This window comes from Rhinopithecus bieti, unplaced genomic scaffold, assembly GCF_001698545.2.
Source record: "Rhinopithecus bieti isolate Rb0 unplaced genomic scaffold, ASM169854v2 scaffold_6907, whole genome shotgun sequence".
In the NCBI taxonomy this organism is placed as follows: domain Eukaryota; kingdom Metazoa; phylum Chordata; class Mammalia; order Primates; family Cercopithecidae; genus Rhinopithecus; species Rhinopithecus bieti.
This window is the reverse complement of record NW_016805647.1, coordinates 3,964,769-3,984,755: the sequence shown is the minus strand read 5'-3', so window position 1 is coordinate 3,984,755 and position 19,987 is coordinate 3,964,769. Positions and strand designations below refer to the sequence as shown.

Here is a 19,987-nt window from a genome sequence, read left to right as displayed (position 1 = left end):
GACCCAAGAGGACTTCTAAAGTTCTTTCCACCTCTGATGTTCTCATTGTAAATTTCTTGGTGTAGGATTTACCTTTATTCTCTAATCAGTCTCAGACATGTTTTAATTTTGTCTTAGACATTTTTAAGCTTAACTTATGCTCTTTTTTCAACTGTACAAATGTGGACAGTGTTTCTTTTTGACAAACGGAAACAACATTCTTGCAAGATGGCCCAGATGGAAAGGGACTTCTCTTGCAAGTGTTCTGAAAGCAGAGGTTGATTGCATAAGCCTTTATTTTGGTCTCATGGTTCCTTAAAATGTTTGTACTTACAGAAGTTCAAAGTTACTGTTTATTGTTATTTTGGAATAAGGAACTTGATGAACTCTGTTTTGTGTAGATGAAAACATAGAGGTAAACATACCTCTCAGCAGCTCTACATAATTTTTTGAAGATCCCACTGGTGTTTCTGTGTATTCTTCCTTTTCAGTGAATCAGAGAATGGAAGGATATAATGAGTGGAACTGAGGTAACTGGCACTAGATTTGTTCTTAAAACAAATACTGCTGCTTTTTTACTTTGACTTCCAAATTTTAGGTCAGAGTTAATGACAAGCTACGTCATGTAGAATTAATCTCTTATAAAATCCAAGTTTGTTGATTTAGGTTCTTCCTCATGTGTATGTTGCATTTAACCAGTTTTCAGTGCCTATTGTAGGCTCCAGGAACTGAATTTGATTTGTGTTTTAGGTTCCTCAAGACCTAACATCTTCATAAATTGTTTATTTCATTTTACATTTTCAGAACCATTGAATGGTAAGCAGGAAGGGACCTAAAAATTACTGCAAACCATCTACTGTAGTAGTAGGACTGTAGTAGTAGAAAGAACTGTAGGGCTCATTGTTCACCCAATGCACCACATGGGGATCATTTCTCTACCATCCCTGAGGACTGATTACCAAGCCTCTGTTTGAACACTGCACTAACTGGGATTTTACAATTTCTGGATATGCTGCATTTGTTTTTACACAACCTTAATTGTTAGAAAATTTTTCCCCAGAGTGTGCTAAAATCAACTTCTACTCCTTAGTGCCAGTTCTGCTTTTGAAGCCTCTCCAAAGTAGCCTAATCCGTTTTCTGTGTTATACCCTATCCTTTAAGGCATGTGAAAACTTCTTCTCCTTTCATTTTGCAAAACAGGAAGAATATATACATTTATGTTGCTTGTTGGTTAACTCATTCAACACACATTTATTGTGTACCATCTTCTGTTTGCTAGCATTGTGTCAAGTGTTTGGGATAAACGATGAAGGAACATGGTCATTGCCTTCCAGAGCTCATAGTCTGTTGAGGACAGGAGAGACCTGTAAGCAACTCGAACAAGATATTAAGTATTAGAAGAACAAAGCTATTATCTGGGCTATTAGCGATAGAGGGAGTTAAGGTTTATTCCACTGGAGGGTGTCATAGATGAACTGGATTTTTAACTTTGTCAAGCAGGGAATGAGGGAGAAAGCCATTCCAGGTAGAAAGAATGGTGTAGTCAAAGAGATTTGAGTGTGTCGCATATTTCAGAATTATGACTTCCTCAGCACGTGTAAAGCACAAGGCTCTCAACAGACTTTATATATCATGTTAAGGAGTTTCAGCTTATCCTACAGCCAGTAAGAAGCCCTGGATGCTCGCGTTGTTTTATTTTTATGATGTCTATACTGGTTTTTCCCACTGCAAAGTTAATAGAAAGCTCATTGCAAACAATTCAGAGAGTATATATAGAGAAGAAAATAGATGTTTCACAATCCCATTATCCAGATATAGTAATAATTTACATACATCCTTCTAGATGTTTTTTCTGTGCATACCTGTACATTTATTCTTTTTTCTTTTCTTTTTCTTTTTTTTTTTTTTTTACAAGGTCTTGCTCTGTTCCCTACGATGGAGTGCCATGGTGCAATCATAGCTCATTGCAGTCTTTAATCCTTGGGCTTAAGCAATACTCCCACCTCAGCCTCCCAAGTAGCTAGGACTACAGAGGCATGCCACCACACCCAGCTCATTTATTCATATTATAAACAAATGGAATTGTTTCATGTATACTCTTTTAATACTGGATTTTAAAAATTACTATATCATGGAGATACTTTTGTATCAAATAGAGGCTCCAAAATTTTTCCCCATTAAATGGTGATACCATAATTCCTTAATGTAACCTATTGATGTTTCTAATTTTTATAAAGATGTAATAATGAACATTCTTAACATATTTCTTTGTGTACTTGACCTGTTTTTTCCCTGATGAATTCTTACAAGTGGGGTCAAAGGATTTACTTAGTTCTTTTGTTTTTTTGAGTTAGAGTGTCAATATGTTGCCCAGGCTGGCCTCAAACTCCTGGGTTCAAGTGATTCTCCACCCTCAGCCTCCTGAATAGCTGGGACTACAGACATGTTCCACTGCACCTAGCACACTTAGTTTTAATTAATTTTTTTTTTTTTTTTTTTTTTTGAGACGGAGTCTTGCGCTGCCCCCAGGCTGGAGTGCTGTGGCCGGCTCTCGGCTGAGTGCGAGCTCCGCCTCGCGGGTTCACGCCATTCTCCTGCCTCAGCCTCCCGAGTAGCTGGGACTACAGGCGACCGCCACCTCGCCCGGCTAATTTTTTTGTACTTTTTAGTAGAGACGGGGTTTCACCGTGTTAGCCAGGATGGTCTCGGTCTCCTGACCTCATGATCCGCCCGTCTCGGCCTCCCAAAGTGCTGGGATTACAGGCTTGAGCCACCGCGCCCGGCCAGTTTTAATTAATTTTTTTAAAAATGTTGCCTCCCTGCTATGTTCAAGGAATCATGCTATGCTGTGGGTATATGATAGTGAATGTCACAGGTCTGGTGTCAGCTCTTGTGGCACACATTAGTGGGAAAGAATCTTAATCAATTAATTAGATAGTAACAAAATGTGGTATGATTTAGAAAAAGTAAAGGGTGGCCAGGCACAGGGGCTCACTCCTGTAATCTTAGTGCTTTGGGAGGCCAAAGTAGGAAAATCGTTTGAGGCCAGGAGTTCAAGACCAGCCTGGGCAACATAGTGAGACCCTGCCTCTTTTTTATTTCATTTATTTATTTTTAGTTTATTTTTTTCAGATGGAGCCTTGCTTTGTCACCCTGGCTGGAGTGCAGTGGTGGGATCTCGGCTCACTGTAACCTCCGCTTCCTGGGCTCATGTGATTCTCCTGCCTCAGCCTCCCAAGTAGCTGGGAGTACAGGCACATGCCATCATGTCTGGCTATTTTTTTTTTTTTTCGTATTTTTAGTAGAGATGGAGTTTCACCATGTTGGCCAGGCTGGTCTCAAACTCCTGACGTCAGGTGATCCGCCCACCTCGGCCTCCCAAAGTGTTGGGATTACAGGCGTGAGCCATCACACCTGGCCTATTTCTTTTTTTTTTCTTCACTTTTTTTTTTCCCCTCACTCTTAACAGCACTCAATGACCCATCTCTACAAAAATAAAAAATTCAGCTGAGCGTGGTGGCTCATGCCTGTGGTCCCAGCTACTTGGGAGACTGAGATGGGAGGATTGCCTGAGCCCAACAGCCCAAGGCTGCTATGAGTTATGATTGTGCCACTGCACTCCAGCCTGGGTGACAGAGCAAGACCCTGTCTCAAAAAAAAAAAAAAAAAAGAGAGAGAGAAAAAAAAGAAAGGAAAGAAAGAGTAAAGGGTAAATGAAAGTTCATTGCCTTTAAAAAAAGTCCTTATCTTTTAGAGATATATGCTGAAGTATACACAGATGAAATGGTATGATGTTTAGGATTTGCTCCAGAATAATCCAAGGTTGGAGTCAAGGGGCAGTGGGTGGGAGTATAGCTGAAACAAAATTGGCCAGGAGTTGATAATTGCTGAAGCTCATGGTTAATTATGCTCTGCTTTTGTTTGTTTGAAATTTTCTATAAGGTAAAAACCAAAAGAAAGGGTAGAAGAGAGATTACAGTCGTGTTTAGACTGGGGAGCTAAGGAAAGACTCCTTTGAGGAAGAAGCATTTCAGCTGAGACCCTCGTGATGTCTAGGAGTTGGCCAGGCTGCAAGGGGCATTTGGCAGTTAGGGAGTTTTTTAGGCAGCAGGAGCAGCATGTTCAAAGGCCAGCAAGCCCTGAGGAAGGAACATGTTGGTGCCTTGAGGAAATGAAAGAAGGCTGCTGTCATAGGAATTGAGAGGCTGCAGAAGGAGGCATGGGCTAGACCTTTAAGACCTTGGAAACCATGTTAAGGATTTTGTTCTTTAATCCAATAGTAATAGAAGAATTTTAAGTAGCAGAAGGTGGCTCTGCTTCTTTAAGAGCTCAAGTTGGCTGTTTGGTGGAGAATGGTTTTGGTTTGGGCTCGAGGGAGAAGAGAATGTAAAAGTGGAGAGAGAGCTATTAGGAGGTTATTGCAGTGGTCCAAAAGAGTCTGGTAGTTTTAGATTACAGAAATAGTTATACAGATGGAGAGAAGAGATACTGATTTGACAGATATTTTTGGCTTGGTGATGTGGGGGCTGAAGGAGAGAGAGGTTTTATGATGCATAAATTTCTGGCTGACGCAATGGAATGGATGGAGGTGTAGTTGACTAAGATGAAGGAAAAAGGAAGAGATTTTGTAGCAAGAGATTGAGAGCTTAGTTTGGAATATGCTATTTAGAAAATGTGCACCAATTTACATATTTACCTCTGTGTATAAGACTACATGGAAGGTATTTATATTTAGAGGTCTGATCTGTACAGATTTGTGTTTTAGAAAGATTATTCTAGTGGGATTCTGGAGACTAATTGCTTGTTAGTCTGTGAGTTTTTTGAATTGAGGAATCTCATCTTTATTTTCTCTGCCTTTGTATCCCTAGTACTTAGCAGACAAAGTGCTTGGCACATAGGTACACAATAAATAATGTTAAGAGAATGAATACTGGCCAGGCGCGGTGGCTCACTCCTGTAATCCCAGCACTTTGGGAAGCCGAGGCGGGCGGATCACAAGGTCAGGAGATGAGACCATCCTGGCTACCACAGTGAAACCCCGTCTCTACTAAAAATACAAAAACAAAGTTAGCCGGGCAGGGTGGTGGGCGCCTGTAGTCCCGGCTACTTGGGAGGCTGAGGTAGGAGAATGGCGTGAACTCGGGAGGTGGAGCTTGCAGTGAGTCAAGATCGCGCCACTGCACTCCAGCCTGAGCGACAGAGCGAGACTCCTTCTCAAAAAAAAAAAAAAAAAACCAAAACAAAAGACGAATGCTTATAGGTGAGAGATGAGAAGGTCTAGGTAGAAATGGATAGATTCTGGAAAAGTTTCCAAGATAGATTCAACAGGATTTGGTTGGAAGATGGGAGAGATTTTTCTCCCTTCTCTTACCCTGCCCATTGAACTTTTTGACAGGTCCATTATGCCAGCAGGTCTAAATATAGGTAGCCATCAATTTATCAATTTTTTTTCTCCTCAACATTTATTTGTTTGGAACTCCATAGATTAGAACTCAATGAGGTAATTATTATAATATTAATAGTAGCTTGAAGCCCTCCATCACTCTAGTTCCCGTTTTCTGTCTGCTGAGTTTTCTGTCTTCCAGAGCCTTTCTAATCCTGGCAGCTTTGATGGTGGGGAAAGTTTCAGCAGCAAGAGGAATTTGTAGCAGTAGTTACTTAGTACGTAGAAGCTGTCCAGAAGTTGAATATAAGTTGGATATTACCTATATGCTTTCCATTTTACAAATGGAGACATAAGCCCTAGAGAAACTTGTCAAATTACATGCAACACGTCCATGTAAACCCAGGTTTTTCTGATACTGAGCTGGTACTTAGGACAGTTGATTTCTTGACTGATCAACCAAATCCATTTCCATCTACTTTTTTCATTTTCCCTGATCCCTTATTACAGAGTGATTCTATGTTAGTTTTAGTATTGCTTAATGCTGCCCAAGCCTGCTCTTAGGCTCCTGTTGAATATGTGCACTTATCTGTGACCTTGTTCTTGTGTTGTGTCAATCACTACCAGTTTACATCACTTGTCTATCCTCTTCGCTTTCAAAATTGTTTGGCATATTGCTTCTCAGCATCTCTTTTCATTTTACATTTCAAAATGGTATCTTTTATATTTTTTCCTTGATTACCATGACCAATGTGTATTGAACAATTGGTTTATCTCTCTTTATTGATACATAATAGATATACATGTTTTCATGATTATTTTGATACATTCACATAATGTGTAATAACCAAATCATGATAATGGTATATCCATCACCTTAAAGATTTATCTTTTCTTTATTCTGGGAACATTTGAATTATTCGCTTCTACCTATTTTGAGATATATGGTAGATTATTGTCTGCTATAGTCACTCTACTGATTTATTGAACACTAGGTCTTATTTCTTCTAACTGTATTTTTGTATTTTTGGGTTTTTTGAGACAGGGTCTTGCTCTGTCGCCCAGGCTGGAGTGCAGTGGTGTGATCTCGGCTCGTCGCAACCTCTGACTCCTGGATTCAAGCAATTCTCCTGCCTCAGCCTCCCCAGTAGTTGGGATTACAGACGTGCCACCATGCCCGGCTAATCTTTTGTATTTTTAGTAGAGATGGGGTTTCACCATGTTGGCCAGGCTAGCTAACTATATTTTTGTACCCATTAATCAACTTCACTTCATCCTCCATCACCCTACCCTTTCTGGCTTCTAGAACACCAATTTACTCTCTCTCCCTGAGATCCACCTTTTTTTAACTCACTGACATTTGCAGCAACATAGATGGAATTGGAGGTCATTATGTTAAAACAATTGGTTTCACTTGCATTTTTGCAAGTTTACCAGATTAAAGTAGGCTGGCCTTGCAGCAGCAATACCAGGTACTGTGGAATCCAAGTACCCACCACTTAGGCTGACAGCCTTGGGCCTTCTTTTTTTCCCTGTGTAATGGGGGCATATGCAAGCACAAGGGCAGGGTGGGGGTGTGTAGCAGAGAAAGGGAACAGGCGAGGGTTTAAAAGTGCATTTTGAAGAAATATTTTAAGATCAATAAAGGAAGCTGCTTAAAATTTCATGTTTTCTAGAAGACTTCGAAATTGGGTCTAGGGTAAATTTCTTCTCTCTGATATTCAGTTCATTTTGGTTCTGGTATTTTAGGACCAGAACTCATATTCCTTTCCAAAAAGAAGCACTCTAGCTGAGTGCGGTGGTTCACACCTGTAATCCCAGCCCTTTGGGAGGCCAAGGCGAGTGCATCACCAGAGGTCTGGAGTTCGAGACCAGCCTGGCCAATGTGGCGAAACCCTGTCTCTATTAAAATATAGTTAGCTGGGTGTGGTGGCATGTACCTATAGTCCCAGCTACTCGGGAAGCTGAGGGAACAGAATTGCTTAAACCCAGGAGGCAGAGGTTGCAGTGAGCGAAAATCACACCAGTGCACTCCAGCCTGGGTGACAGAGTGAGACTGTCTCAAAAAAATAAAATTAAAATAAAAAGAAGCACTCCGTGGTGTTGCACAGAGTGTAGGTATATATTACATATATGAATGAGTTAACTGGCCCATATCAGGAAGATGAATGGGAAGTGGGTTCTGGAAACCTCATTCGATACCACGTCCTTATATATGGTCCTCAGTTATTGTCCCTCTGTGTTTTAGGCACTGTGAGGTGAATGCTATGGTACACATTTTATAGATGAGGAAACTACGGCTCAGTCTCTCAGAAGGTCACACAGGTAATCATTGAAGGAGCTGCGCTCAAACCTAAGTCCTTACTGGCAGCAAAGATTATACTTTTAATAACTACAACTGGCAGAGCATGGTTGCTGACACCTATAATCCCAGTGCTTTGGGAGGCTGAGGTGAGAGGATTCCTTGAGGCCAGGAGTTCACAACCAGCCTAAGCAACATAGGGAGACCTTGTCTTTAAAAAAATTTTAAAATCAGCCAGACATGGTGGTGCATGCCTGTAGTCCCAGCTACATGGGAGGCTGAGGTGGAAGAATCGCATGAGGCCAGGAGTTTGAGGTTACAGTGAGCCGTGATCTTGCCTCTGTACTCCAGCCTGGGCAACAGAGTGAGAGACCCTGTCTGTAAAAAATAAAATGAAATAAAAGTAACTACACCATTTCCCCATGTTTTCAGCCATATAAGTAACATTTGTCTCTTTTATTTTTGTTTTCTCTAGTTTCAGAATCTTTTGTGGAACATGTAGTTATTCACTAATAAATCTAGTGTCTCAAAACTAAAAGAGACTGAGTATGTGGGATATAACTATCCCTATATTCACTGGGAAAAGGTTTCAGAAGGGATGTCAGTTGGGGATCTGTGGGGGAGAAGAGGCTCTTCTCTGGCTTTCCATGAAAATACAGTTGCCTGTATTTCTGTACTGAGGTCTTGTCAGTGGCTTCAGAGTCACCCCAAGGCTCAAAGTCTTAGCCTTGCATTCCTCAGAAGCAAAACGACTTTAAGTACTCTGGAGTGTGAGCTGTGACAGTGGCTTAGACGATTGGGAATTGCCTTTTCCCATCTTAAGGCCAGGAAGCAAACAGTGTAACGTTTCACAGCTGACTTTCAATTTTTAATGAATGCGTTTGGCTTCTGACTTTGTTAGTAAACAAATACATCTTAACTGTCTTATGAGTTCTAGACTCTGGAATCTAGAGCAAAGGAAAAATGCTTTAAGAAACATGAAATATTAACTTGGTGCCATTTTAAATCTTATGTAACTTAGATCTTATTGAAGTTCCTTTATGAAAACTGTAACCTAAAATGGATATACAGCATGCTAAGAAACTCGATTTACATCAGTTTAGGGTTTTCATTTTGTGTTTGACGTGACACTCTCCCACCTGAAAAAAGTGTGCAGATCGTTTTTGTGTTTATAAGATACATTGTGGACCAACTATGTAAATCCATCTAGGAATGTGAAGGGACTAAATATCTTTTTAGAAGATAAATCTGAGCTTGTGATAACAATAAGGCATTGGGATAAAATTTCCGTCAGAGAGCACCACCTGGTGGTAATAAGGATGTTGCAGTATTTGCCATAGTAAATAAGTGATATCTTTGTCAAAAAATTACATTTTTTTTTTTTTTTTTTTGAGCGGAGTCCTCCCGCTCCCCTGTCACCCGGACTGGAGTGGCCAGTGCCAGATCTCAGGCCTCACTGCAAGCTCCGGCCTCTCGGGTTTAACGCCATTCTCCCCTGCCTCAGCCTCCCCGAGTTATGTCTCTGGTTTGACTACAGGCGCCCGCCACCTCGCCCAGCCTAGTTTTTGTAATGTTAGTAAGAGACGGGGTTCAACTGTGTTAGCCAGGATGGTCTCGATCTCGCTGACCTCGTGATCTGGCCCGTCTCGGCCCCTCCCAATAGTGGCTGGATTCAGGCTTGAGCCCCACCGCGCCCGGCCAAAAAATATACATTCTTATTTGTAGTAATCATATCATGTATTCAAATTTCTAAAACTAATTTTCTGCCACATGATTGTAGCATTCCTTCATTAAAACTGCTGTCAAAACCTTCAGGCTGGCCAGGCGCAGTGGCTCACACCTGTAATCCCAGCACTTTGGGAGGCTGAAGTGGGAGAGGTGTTTGAGGCCAGGAGTTCAAGACTAGCCTGGGCAACATAGTGAGACCTTGTCTCTACAGTAAATAAACATATTAGCCAGGCAGAATGGCACATGCCTATAGTCCCAGCTACTCCAGAGGCTGAGGCAGGAGGATCGCCTGAGCCCAGGAAGACGAGACTGCAGTGAGCTATGATGGTGCCACAGCACTCCCTGTCTGGGTGACAGCGAGACTGCCTCTAAAAATAAAAATTAAAATTGAAAACCTGCTGGCTAACCAAATAATTGTCTGTGTCCTAAAGAACTGAAGTCTTGTGCTCCTTGTCGTTCCAAGCGTAGGTCCTGTTTATAGAAAATCAGTGTCTTTTCACCTCTTTATTGCATCCTCTAATTTTTATGTCATGCTTATTTTATGTGGTAAATTTCTGCCAAGTGGGATAATGGAGAAGGAAATATTTCTGATTTTTCAGTAAGTTTTGGCAGGTTTCATATGAGTCATTTTTTTTTCCTGGGTGAAAATTATGAAGAGGAGTGTGATAATTTTCAGAGTGATTATTAGGATGAGTAAAGCTGGCAGGGGATGGGAGCTTCTGTAACAGTTTTGAATTAAAATTCATATTTGAGATTTCTTTTTTGTTACTATAAGCATCTTTATTATTTGGCAGTCTAGAAATGAGATACTTCAGTAGTTGAGTAAAGTAAGGACATCAGCCTAAGGGGAAAGGATCCTATTAAGTTAATGCGAATGCATATTTTATAGGCCTGGGGTTGGGGGAGGATAAACACAGTTTCAATTACAGGTTGAGCCGTGGACAATCATGCCTTATCTATCTTTCTTCCTGGTGGGAAAACCGAATATAGGCCACCACTAAAAAGTGGTGAATACAGGCCCATCACCACTAAAACGTCTCTTGGGAGAGGACTGTTTATATAAGGTGCTCAGCCAAATAGAATATGATATGGCTTTGCACTCCTGGGATTTTTCTTAATATAAGTAACAGTCTTATAACATCCGCGTTTCAACACTCGTATTAGCAGACACTGTAAAAAAAATTGTACCATGCACAAATGCCCACATATTATATAATTCTGTTTATATTAAATGTCCAGAATTGGCAATCCATAGAGATAAAAAGTAGATTCATAGTTGCCAGGGGCTGGGAGGGAAGAGTTGGGAGAAAATGGGTAGTGCCTGATAATGGGTTGGGATTTCTTTTGGAGTAATGAAAATGTTCTGGAATTAGATAATAGTAATCATTGCACAACTATGTGAATATACTAAAAACCACTGAATTTTAAACACTTAAAAATTTTAAACTAAAGAAAAGCTGACACGTGGAGGAATGAGCAGAGTCAATAAACAGGTGGTTATGGTAAAAATTCTTTCACTTATGTTCTAGCAGAAATGTCTGATAATCTAATACTGTAGTTTAGGCCTTGAATGTTGTAATTTGTACTTTATTGCCCTGTTCCTGACTTTCACAGGGCCGCGATGGGCCTCTTGGAACATTGGTGTGTTCATCTGCATTCGATGTGCTGGAATCCACAGGAATCTGGGGGTGCACATATCCAGGGTAAAGTCAGTTAACCTCGACCAGTGGACTCAAGAACAGATTCAGGTACTTAGCCCAAGAGTGAGTCAGCTGCTCCCATATATCCATGTAAAAGGAATTCCAGATGAATTTCAGTCAAACCGGGCACAAAGGCAAAGATAAAGGAAAATTTAGTTGTTAAACACTTACGTCAAATTCTTGTACCTTAACAGAAATTTTTATTTTTTCTATTTAAGATACAAGTTATTCTACCTATATTTTACCTCCTTAAAAACAGAAATAGTCTATGGTCTAGGACTCCATGGGTCCACAAAAGTATTAAGAGGGATCTTTGGGTGATTTCTAAGACTCTTAGCACTTGCAGGTCTAAAATTTATAGTTTCGAATATTCACTTTTGGTCGGGCACAGTGGCTAAATCCCAGCACTTTGTAAGACCAAGGTGGGTGGATTGCTTGACTCCAGGAGTTCAAGACCAGCTGGGGCAACAGAGTGAGACACCTGTCTCTGCAAAATACAGAATTAAAAAGTTAGCTGGGACTGGTGGTATGTACCTGTAATCCCAGCAGTTTGAGAAGCTAAAGTGGAAGGATTGCTTGAGCCCAGAAGTTGAGGCTGCAGTTAGCCATGATCATGCCATTGCACTCTAGGCTTAGAAATAGAGTGAGACCCTGTCTCAAAAAAAAAAAAAGAAATCACTTTTTAAAAAAACCTCCAAATCATAGACTTATGGAAATATTTTATTGCTAAAATGCATACATGAATCTTTGTTTTAGACATGGAAAATATTTTAATGGTACATAATATTAAAAATATATCATTTGGCCGGGCGCGGTGGCTCAAGCCTGTAATCCCAGCACTTTGGGAGGCCGAGACGGGCGGATCACGAGGTCAGGAGATCGAGACCATCCTGGCCTACACGGTGAAACCCCGTCTCTACTAAAAAATACAAAAAAAAAAAACTAGCCGGGCAAGATGGCGGGCGCCTGTAGTTCCAGCTACTCGGGAGGCTGAGGCAGGAGAATGGTGTAAACCCGGGAGGCAGAGCTTGCAGTGAGCCCAGATTGCGCCACTTCACTCCAGCCTGGGCGACAGAGCGAGACTCCGTCTCAAAAAAAAAAAAAATCATTTTGTGAACTCATCTTTTCTGTGATTGTTAATATATCTTTAGACACATACAGACATGGAATTAAATGATAACATTTCAAATTTCAAAAATTTTAAATAAGGCCGGGCTCGGTGGCTCAAGCCTGTAATCCCAGCACTTTGGGAGGCCGAGACGGGCGGATCACGAGGTCAGGAGATCGAGACCATCCTGGCTAACACGGTGAAACCCCGTCTCTACTAAAAAAGACAACTAGCCGGGCGAGGTGGCGGGCGCCTGTAGTCCCAGCTACTCGGGAGGCTGAGGCAGGAGAATGGTGTAAACCCGGGAGGCGGAGCTTGTAGTGAGCTGAGATCCGGCCACTGCACTCGAGCCTGGGCCACAGAGCAAGACTCCGTCTCAAAAAAAAAAAAAATTAAATAAATGTAAACATAATTAACCTTAAAAGCATGTTAAATAAGACAATGTATATATTATATTTATTGTTATCATCTTAAAAAAGCTGTAACAGCTGGAATGCATACATGAATCTTGCATGCTGTTAGCTTGATGGGCTTGGAGTGAGACTCCTAAGTTAATGAGTCTGGCTGACCTAAGAGCTGTACCTTGATATAGCTCCATTATTTTTTATTCTCTTCCTACATTGAAACGCTTTAATTTTAATTTTTTCTTTCTTGGGAGTAAAAGGGAAGCCCCTCCGCCCCCCAAATCCAGTTGCTAAAGTTGGTAATGGAAATAAGAGGTTACTCTTAACGAGAAAATGACTTTAGAAATTGCTTTAGACTGTATTTATAGATGTATTAAAGGTCTAAAGAGGTGAGTTACATTTTTCAGTTACACTTTACTCTGTCTTATGAAGGAAATTATATGCCATGAAGATATTTGGGGATTTGGAGACTTAAAAAGCTCTTGGGATTTATCCCTCACAAGTGTTAAGGAGTCTACTTAAAAGCCTAATGGGAAACACATTTATTGGAATTGATTAATAGTATAAACTCAGAATGGTAACACTGATCATTGCCTGCCAAGTAGACATTTTAATTGGTAGCTGTGTATCTAAGACTGTCAAATGAGATCTTGATTTATTACTGAATTAAATGTATCTTGGTACACAGATATTTCAGTAAAAGGAACCTATGGAGTAGGGGGAAAGACAGCTTGGGGCAAATGATTGGGAATTCCTAGTAAGGTAGAGAGAATCATGAATTGGAAATCAGAATCTTGGTTCTGACACTCTCTAGGTTGGTTCTTCAATTGTACAGTAGTGGAATTGGGTGGGAAGTTTTTCAGTTCTTTCTTGATCTCACATGCCATGTTTCTACATTCTCTTTGGTCACAGTGCATGCAAGAGATGGGAAATGGAAAGGCAAACCGACTTTATGAAGCCTATCTTCCTGAGACCTTTCGGCGACCTCAGATAGACCCGTATCTTTTCTGGAGCAACTTAGAAGGCTGAGTGGTATTCTGATGTTTGGGGAGAGTCAAACAAGACTCCAGTCCTGTAATGTGACTGGGTCATCTCTATGTGGATTAGTCCGTGTCCTTGCTTGTCCTCTGTCCTGCAACCAAGATGCACAAAAAGCATATGTATTTGCGAATGTCAGAATTGTCATATGGGGTCACTTGAAGAAGACTCACTCTGGAATTAAGATTGCAGTGATTTCACTGTGAATTCTTCCATAAAGTTACATCTCCACTAGTTTATTTTGGATCTCTGAAACTATTGTTTGATTAAAAATAGTAGTTTATTGTGCTCTGTTAACCCTGGCAGTCAGCAAAATGGCCATTCATTTTTATCATCTTTTTATGTCTTGGGTGAAAGAATTAACTGTTGTTTACCAGTTTATCAATAACAAATAACTTTCTTCCACCATCTGTTCAACAGAGATAGCACCTAGGACACAAAACCAAATCCCCTAAAGGCAGTGCTTCTCAAAATGTAGTTTGTAGATCATCTTGTTAAAGTTCTTTTTTTTTTTAATGGATTCAGGTGGAGCCTGTTAAATGCAGATCTGGGGCCTTGCAGAAGACCCACTTCTGCAAGAATTTGGCAGTGGGGCACAAGAGTTTATGTTTTCAAGGGGTACTTATGTGCCTTTGTTTGAGGCCTATTGACCTAAGTGCTTTAAAATAGACATTTGACTGCTTTACTTATTCTAGAACAGCCACAGATGTATAGCCACCTCCAATGTCAATTTGTAGATTAATTCCACTTGCTGCTATCATTATACTGAAGGAAAAGCATAGGAAGTAAGGATTCCCTGCTGTAACTGTGAAGGAAACATTTTAAGGCTTTGGTCAGAGAAATTGCATATGAACAGGCAGGAGCCATGTGGGGAAACCAGGCAAGAGGGAAGGAGGAGAACAATGCTCCATGGAACACAATTGACCTTTTATCTTCTTACTGTTTGAGAGGCTAGTTGGATTCATCCTTAATAAGCTTTTTGCAGAGCTGTCGAAGGATTTATTCGAGACAAATATGAGAAGAAGAAATACATGGACCGAAGTCTGGACATCAATGCCTTTAGGGTTGGTTATACATCTTTCAAGTTTTGTCCATAATAAGTAATTTGCTTATTAAATCAGGCCAGAGAACACTTTGAAGAACTGCTACCAAAATACTCCAAAACCATCTTTTAAAAAATGCAAAAGTAGACCAAGTGTGGTGGCTCATCCCCTAATCCCATCACTTTGGGAGGCTGAGGTGGGAGGATCACTTGAGCCTAGGAGTTTAAGAACAGCCTGGGCAACAAAGCAAAACCCCCATTTCTACAAAAAATTTAAAAATTAGCCAGGCATGATGGTATACATGCCTGTAGTAACGAGCTACTTGGGAGGCTGAAGTGGGAGGATCACGTGAGCCAGGGAGGTTGAGGCTGCAGTGAGCTATGATTGCACCACTTCACTCCCACCTAGGCAACGGAGTTTGACCCTGTCTCAAAATAAATTTTTAAGCAAAAGTAAAAAGTGCCAGTTACTGAATCAAGACCATGAGATATCATGAAAAAAATTTCTGCCTATCAGTGAATTCTTTGCCTTAACCTGTAGTTAGAAGGTGTTACTGATGATTCCCAGTTTTGAATTATTTCTTGAGATGGACATGTTGCATATAGTAGATCAAATAAAACAATATATGTATATATGTACTACACATATATCTATCTACATAGATATATACACACATATATACTTTTTTCCTGTAAATGAAATCAACAAAAGTAGGTGTAATTAAATCACCAGTTTCCTTCAGTGTGACCAATGTATATTTCCAGCATTACCTGCAGATAACCAGTGTGTTGGTGGACTGATTGCCAATGTGACCCTTGTTTCTGAGAAGGGTTTCAGAAGGAGGCTGACTACCAGTTGCCAAGAACACATTCCACCCTAGGCATGTTTAGAATCTGCAATACAGTATATGATAACTAGGACAAATATAACACACAGGGGGACAGACAGCGACAGCATGGTTTCTGAAAGAGGAAAATACGCCTAACTAATGACAACTAATGGAGAACCAATAGATAGGACTATTTAGACCTTTAAATAACCTTTAACAAGATTCTACAGAAAATTCTCTTAGGAATAATTGGCTATTTCTCTAGTCACAGAATTATTGAGAGTAAGGGATTCTTCACTTCCAGCACAGGTCCTACCTATCTATCATCTATTCTAGTTATGTAATAATGGTATCATAGACAGTGAAGTCACTGTTTGCGTGGAGCTCTAAGCCCTTCTGGGTAATTAAAAGTTAAGCTAATTGGAATCCGCTTCAGATTGATCTTATGAAGCTGTGTGAAAAGGGCATTTAACTGGTAGGTGAATTTCAACACAGGCAAGTAAATGTAAGGTAATACATACAGTTAGGTAAAAATGATTCCTTCTCAACTTTGTATGAAGGACTCTTATCTTGCAGTCATCCAGAAAAGGGACTTGTCAGTATCATATCTGTGCCAAGAAAGAATTAACCCAGTGTGCAGCTACAGCTTGGATGGCATCATCAAAAACAGAACCCAAGCACACACATTTCCTTTTATTTGTAGAAAACTGTGGTCTGTCTGCCCAGCTCTGTTCATTGTGCCTAAAGATATGAACTCAGATGAGGTCAGCAAAGGGTATCTGAGATAATTCAGATGATGAAGGAGTAGAGTTGCTATTTGTACACAGCTATTGTAGAAACAGCAGCTCTGCCCTCAGGGTATTCATGATTACGATGCTGGTGTCCTGTACCCATGAAAGCAAGCGCGGTTACTGGATGTTTTTCTTAGGAAGGAAATAACCTCCCATTTACCAAAAAGCTATTTCAGAATTTGTTATTTAATATACTTAGATTTTTTTCATATTCTTGTGAAGATTTTTATGCCAATAATTAATATTTGCTAAGTGAAGACATTTAATATCAAATGAAAAGAAACTGGCTTTGTTAAAAACTATTCTTTTCATGTTTAACTTAAATGAAATGTCTGTATTAAAGACATACGCTTCATATGAAAAAGCTGCATGTATTGATTGTAAGATTATTTTAGAGAAAATGAAAATTAAAGTGAAATATTCATGCATACTCTCACTATCTTTGCTAATAATTATCTTCTTGGTGTGTTCCCCTTTCTTTCTATATAGTTTCTTTTTGGAGGCATAATTATAATACAGTTATATAGACTTCTCCTGCCTTCATTCCACTTAACATATATTTCTATGTCGCTTATATGGTATTTATAATTTTTAATGGTTGCATCATCTTTCAGTGAGTAGTTAAATCACTGAAAGTAATAATTTATTTTACCATTTCCCCTCCATGGCATAAGTGTTGTTATTTAAGGTTTTTTTAGCATAAATAATTCTGGGGTGAACTTCTTGGTGCATTTAACCTTTTTCATATTTTGGACTATTTTCGTAAGATACATTACAAGATATGGTATCATCTAGGTCAAAGGATTTCAACATTTGTCTCTTCCTAGTTTTGCCAATATGCTTTGCAGAAGTTGTACCATTTGACTCTCTCTCCTCAGCATTGTATAAGAGTACTGGTTTCACTTCATCCCTACCAACATTATAGAAAGATCTTTTGCTCTGCATAAAGTGCATTTTAAATTGCATTTTTTATCACTGGCAAGACCAAACATGTTTTTTTTTTTTTTTCTTTTCTCTGTTTTTTTTTTTTTTTTTTTTTTGAGACGGAGTCTCGCTCTGTCTCCCGGGCTGGAGTGCAGTGGCCGGATCTCAGCTCACTGCAAGCTCCGCCTCCCAGGTTCACGCCATTCTCCTGCCTCAGCCTCCCGAGTAGCTGGGACTACAGGTGCCCGCCACCTCGCCCGGCTAGTTTTTTGTATTTTTTTAGTAGAGACGGGGTTTCACCATGTTAGCCAGGATGGTCTCGATCTCCTCTCGTGATCCACCCGTCTCGGCCTCCCAAAGTGCTGGGATTACAGGCTTGAGCCACCGCGCCCGGCCTGTACTCTGTATTCTTAAGGTTACTTTGTGGTTTTGTTTTACATTTAGATGCATTTAGATGTTTATTTGACTTTAAAACTTAATTTTTGTTCTTCTAATCTGTAAACTTGAAATTAAGGTTTATTTTCTGACTGTTAAAAAAAGAAATGACTATTGAGAGGACCTATGATTGAATTTATGATATCACAAAGGACATAAGCTGAGTAAGATGAACTTATTTGCTAGTATACCAAGATGAGGGGCGACCTCTCAAAGCATGGGCAAATTAAATTTGGGGCACAGATGGGTAGCATACTGGTAAAATGTTTTAGCGTCTGTACAGAGCCTCGACTGCAAATATTGAGAGTCCTGAGTGGGTTAGGAGGGCGGGTGCCTAAGGTGTTTGGAAGACACCTCATACAGCATTGAGGCTAATGTGGAAGAGGTCAACTCTCATGCTCCACACCAAGACACCGCCTCTCAAGCTTGCATCAGAATCAATAGGGATTTGGGGTGTCCTTTTTGGACACTTGGAATTATAATTTATCAAACTATTAGTCACGTTGGGCCCTGTGTTCTTTGTCTTGTTAAATCATTACAGAAAGAAAAAGATGACAAGTGGAAAAGAGGGAGCGAACCAGTTCCAGAAAAAAAGTTGGAACCTGTTGTTTTCGAGAAGGTGAAAATGGTAAGTTGGGAAGTATTTGCACTGTATGGACAGCCTAAGGTATGTGTATATTTGTGAAAGGGAGAGTAGGAGGCCTTGTGGTGAGTACCATTGCACCATCACAGCTGGGGCTAGAGGGTTCTGCATCTGGATTGGATCACCTGCTATCATCTCTGCTCTCCCGTTACCAGTTGCTGCCTAAATCTGCTCTGTAAGAGCTTCTCTTTGGGGTCAGATGGGAACTCAGGAAATGCATCTGTTCCGTCTAAGCAAGAGGCACGTTCCAAGCCAGAATGCCAAGGCTGTGGGACACCTTCTGAGCAGATGCTATTTCCACATTAGTCCTTCTCTTGTTAGACCTTCTGTACCCCATTTTCCGATTTCAATGAAGAACAGTCCAGAAGTGAGGCCATACTAGACCATTTTAAATGATCCCTTCTTATATTCTTGCTTTGTCATGTTGAAACAGACACCCTTCTTTTTCCACAGGACATATTGTGCCTGTAGTAGTAGAATCTCTAATATAAAAGCTTGGAATCTTGGGAGAGAGGACTTTACTTACTATTGCTTAAGGAAGAGTCTTTTATCATCATTCTGAATCACATTGTCTATGGACACAGTCACTAGTGATATTGGCAGAGTGAATTAGGTAATCTTTAAACCGACCTCCCTTTCAGTGTTAAAGTAAAAGGTTTTCTAACCACTGGGAGATTTGTTGGCTCTTGGCTCTTGTACCATCAGATACCTACCTTTATTCTTGGCTTTTCCTGGGACCAAAAACTGCTGCTTCTGTTGGATCCCCTGTTCTGTGGTTGTCTTGGTTTCAGAAAGATCTGTCTCTTCAGGACGCCAGACAATCACAGGCGATATCTTTGTTTTTCGCTTCAGGTTTGGTTTATGCACTTCTGCCTCCTGACTTGATTCTTTCACCTGACACTTCCTGAGTTTCGTTTCTTTGGTAACTCTTTTTGAATAACAGTAGCCCTACCCACAAGAACACCGTGGCTTTACAGTGGAGATGGGAATAAAGAGTTCAAAAACACCTGCTTATTTCTGTAACATATTTTCACCTTAGCCACAGAAAAAAGAAGACCCACAGCTACCTCGGAAAAGCTCCCCAAAATCCACAGCGCCTGTCATGGATTTGTTGGGCCTTGGTAAGAGTTGGACTTTTCAGCTTCCATGTTCTTACAAATTTTAATGAATTCTCAGTGACCCTGGAAGATAGGTAGAGATGGGATTCTCCAGTTTTGTCTTCATTGGTAAGACTGTTCTCTCGCACTCTTCCTGATCTGTTTTATATCTGAACGGTTGCTCTAAGGAAGTGTTTACCATGACACTTTTCAGAGTGACAGTATGGTGTAGTGGTTAAGAGCATGGCCTTTGGAGCCAGTGTCCTGCTGTCTGTGACCTTGGGTAGTTTACTTAACCTCTAATATTGCTTTCCTACTCTGTGCAGTGAGAATGAGTCTCTACTTCAAAGATGTTGGAAGGATTAAATGAGATAATGCCTCTAAAGCTCTTAGCCCCATGCCTGGTACATACTGAACCCTCCATAAATGTTAGCAATTTTGCTAAACAGCACCCTTGAGCCTCATGTCACTTCCCTGTACTCCACTCCCTGCCTGCATTCCTTTCATTTTTCAGATGCAGCCTGTTTCTGAGATGGCCTGTGGTCATTTTTCTCTAAACCTTTGAAATCCTGAACTAGTGATT

At 40.4% G+C, this 19,987-nt stretch overlaps 1 protein-coding gene across 5 annotated transcripts in view; it reads left to right on the top strand.

The window, feature by feature from the left end:
- SMAP2 (small ArfGAP2) overlaps nt 1-19,987 on the top strand; it is a 51,439-nt gene that overhangs the window by 22,152 nt on the left and 9,300 nt on the right. For 3 of the 5 annotated variants that reach the window (XM_017873315.1, XM_017873319.1, XM_017873317.1), the window contains 5 exons: nt 11,007-11,140; nt 13,517-13,602; nt 14,628-14,706; nt 18,206-18,292; nt 19,347-19,428. In XM_017873315.1, coding sequence (XP_017728804.1) covers nt 11,007-11,140; nt 13,517-13,602; nt 14,628-14,706; nt 18,206-18,292; nt 19,347-19,428 — 468 coding nt within the window. Of the gene's footprint in view, nt 1-423; nt 510-7,664; nt 7,688-11,006; nt 11,141-13,516; nt 13,603-14,627; nt 14,707-18,205; nt 18,293-19,346; nt 19,429-19,987 lie in introns of those variants that run through there. The other 2 variants (XM_017873318.1, XM_017873316.1) reach the window with 2 other exon arrangements.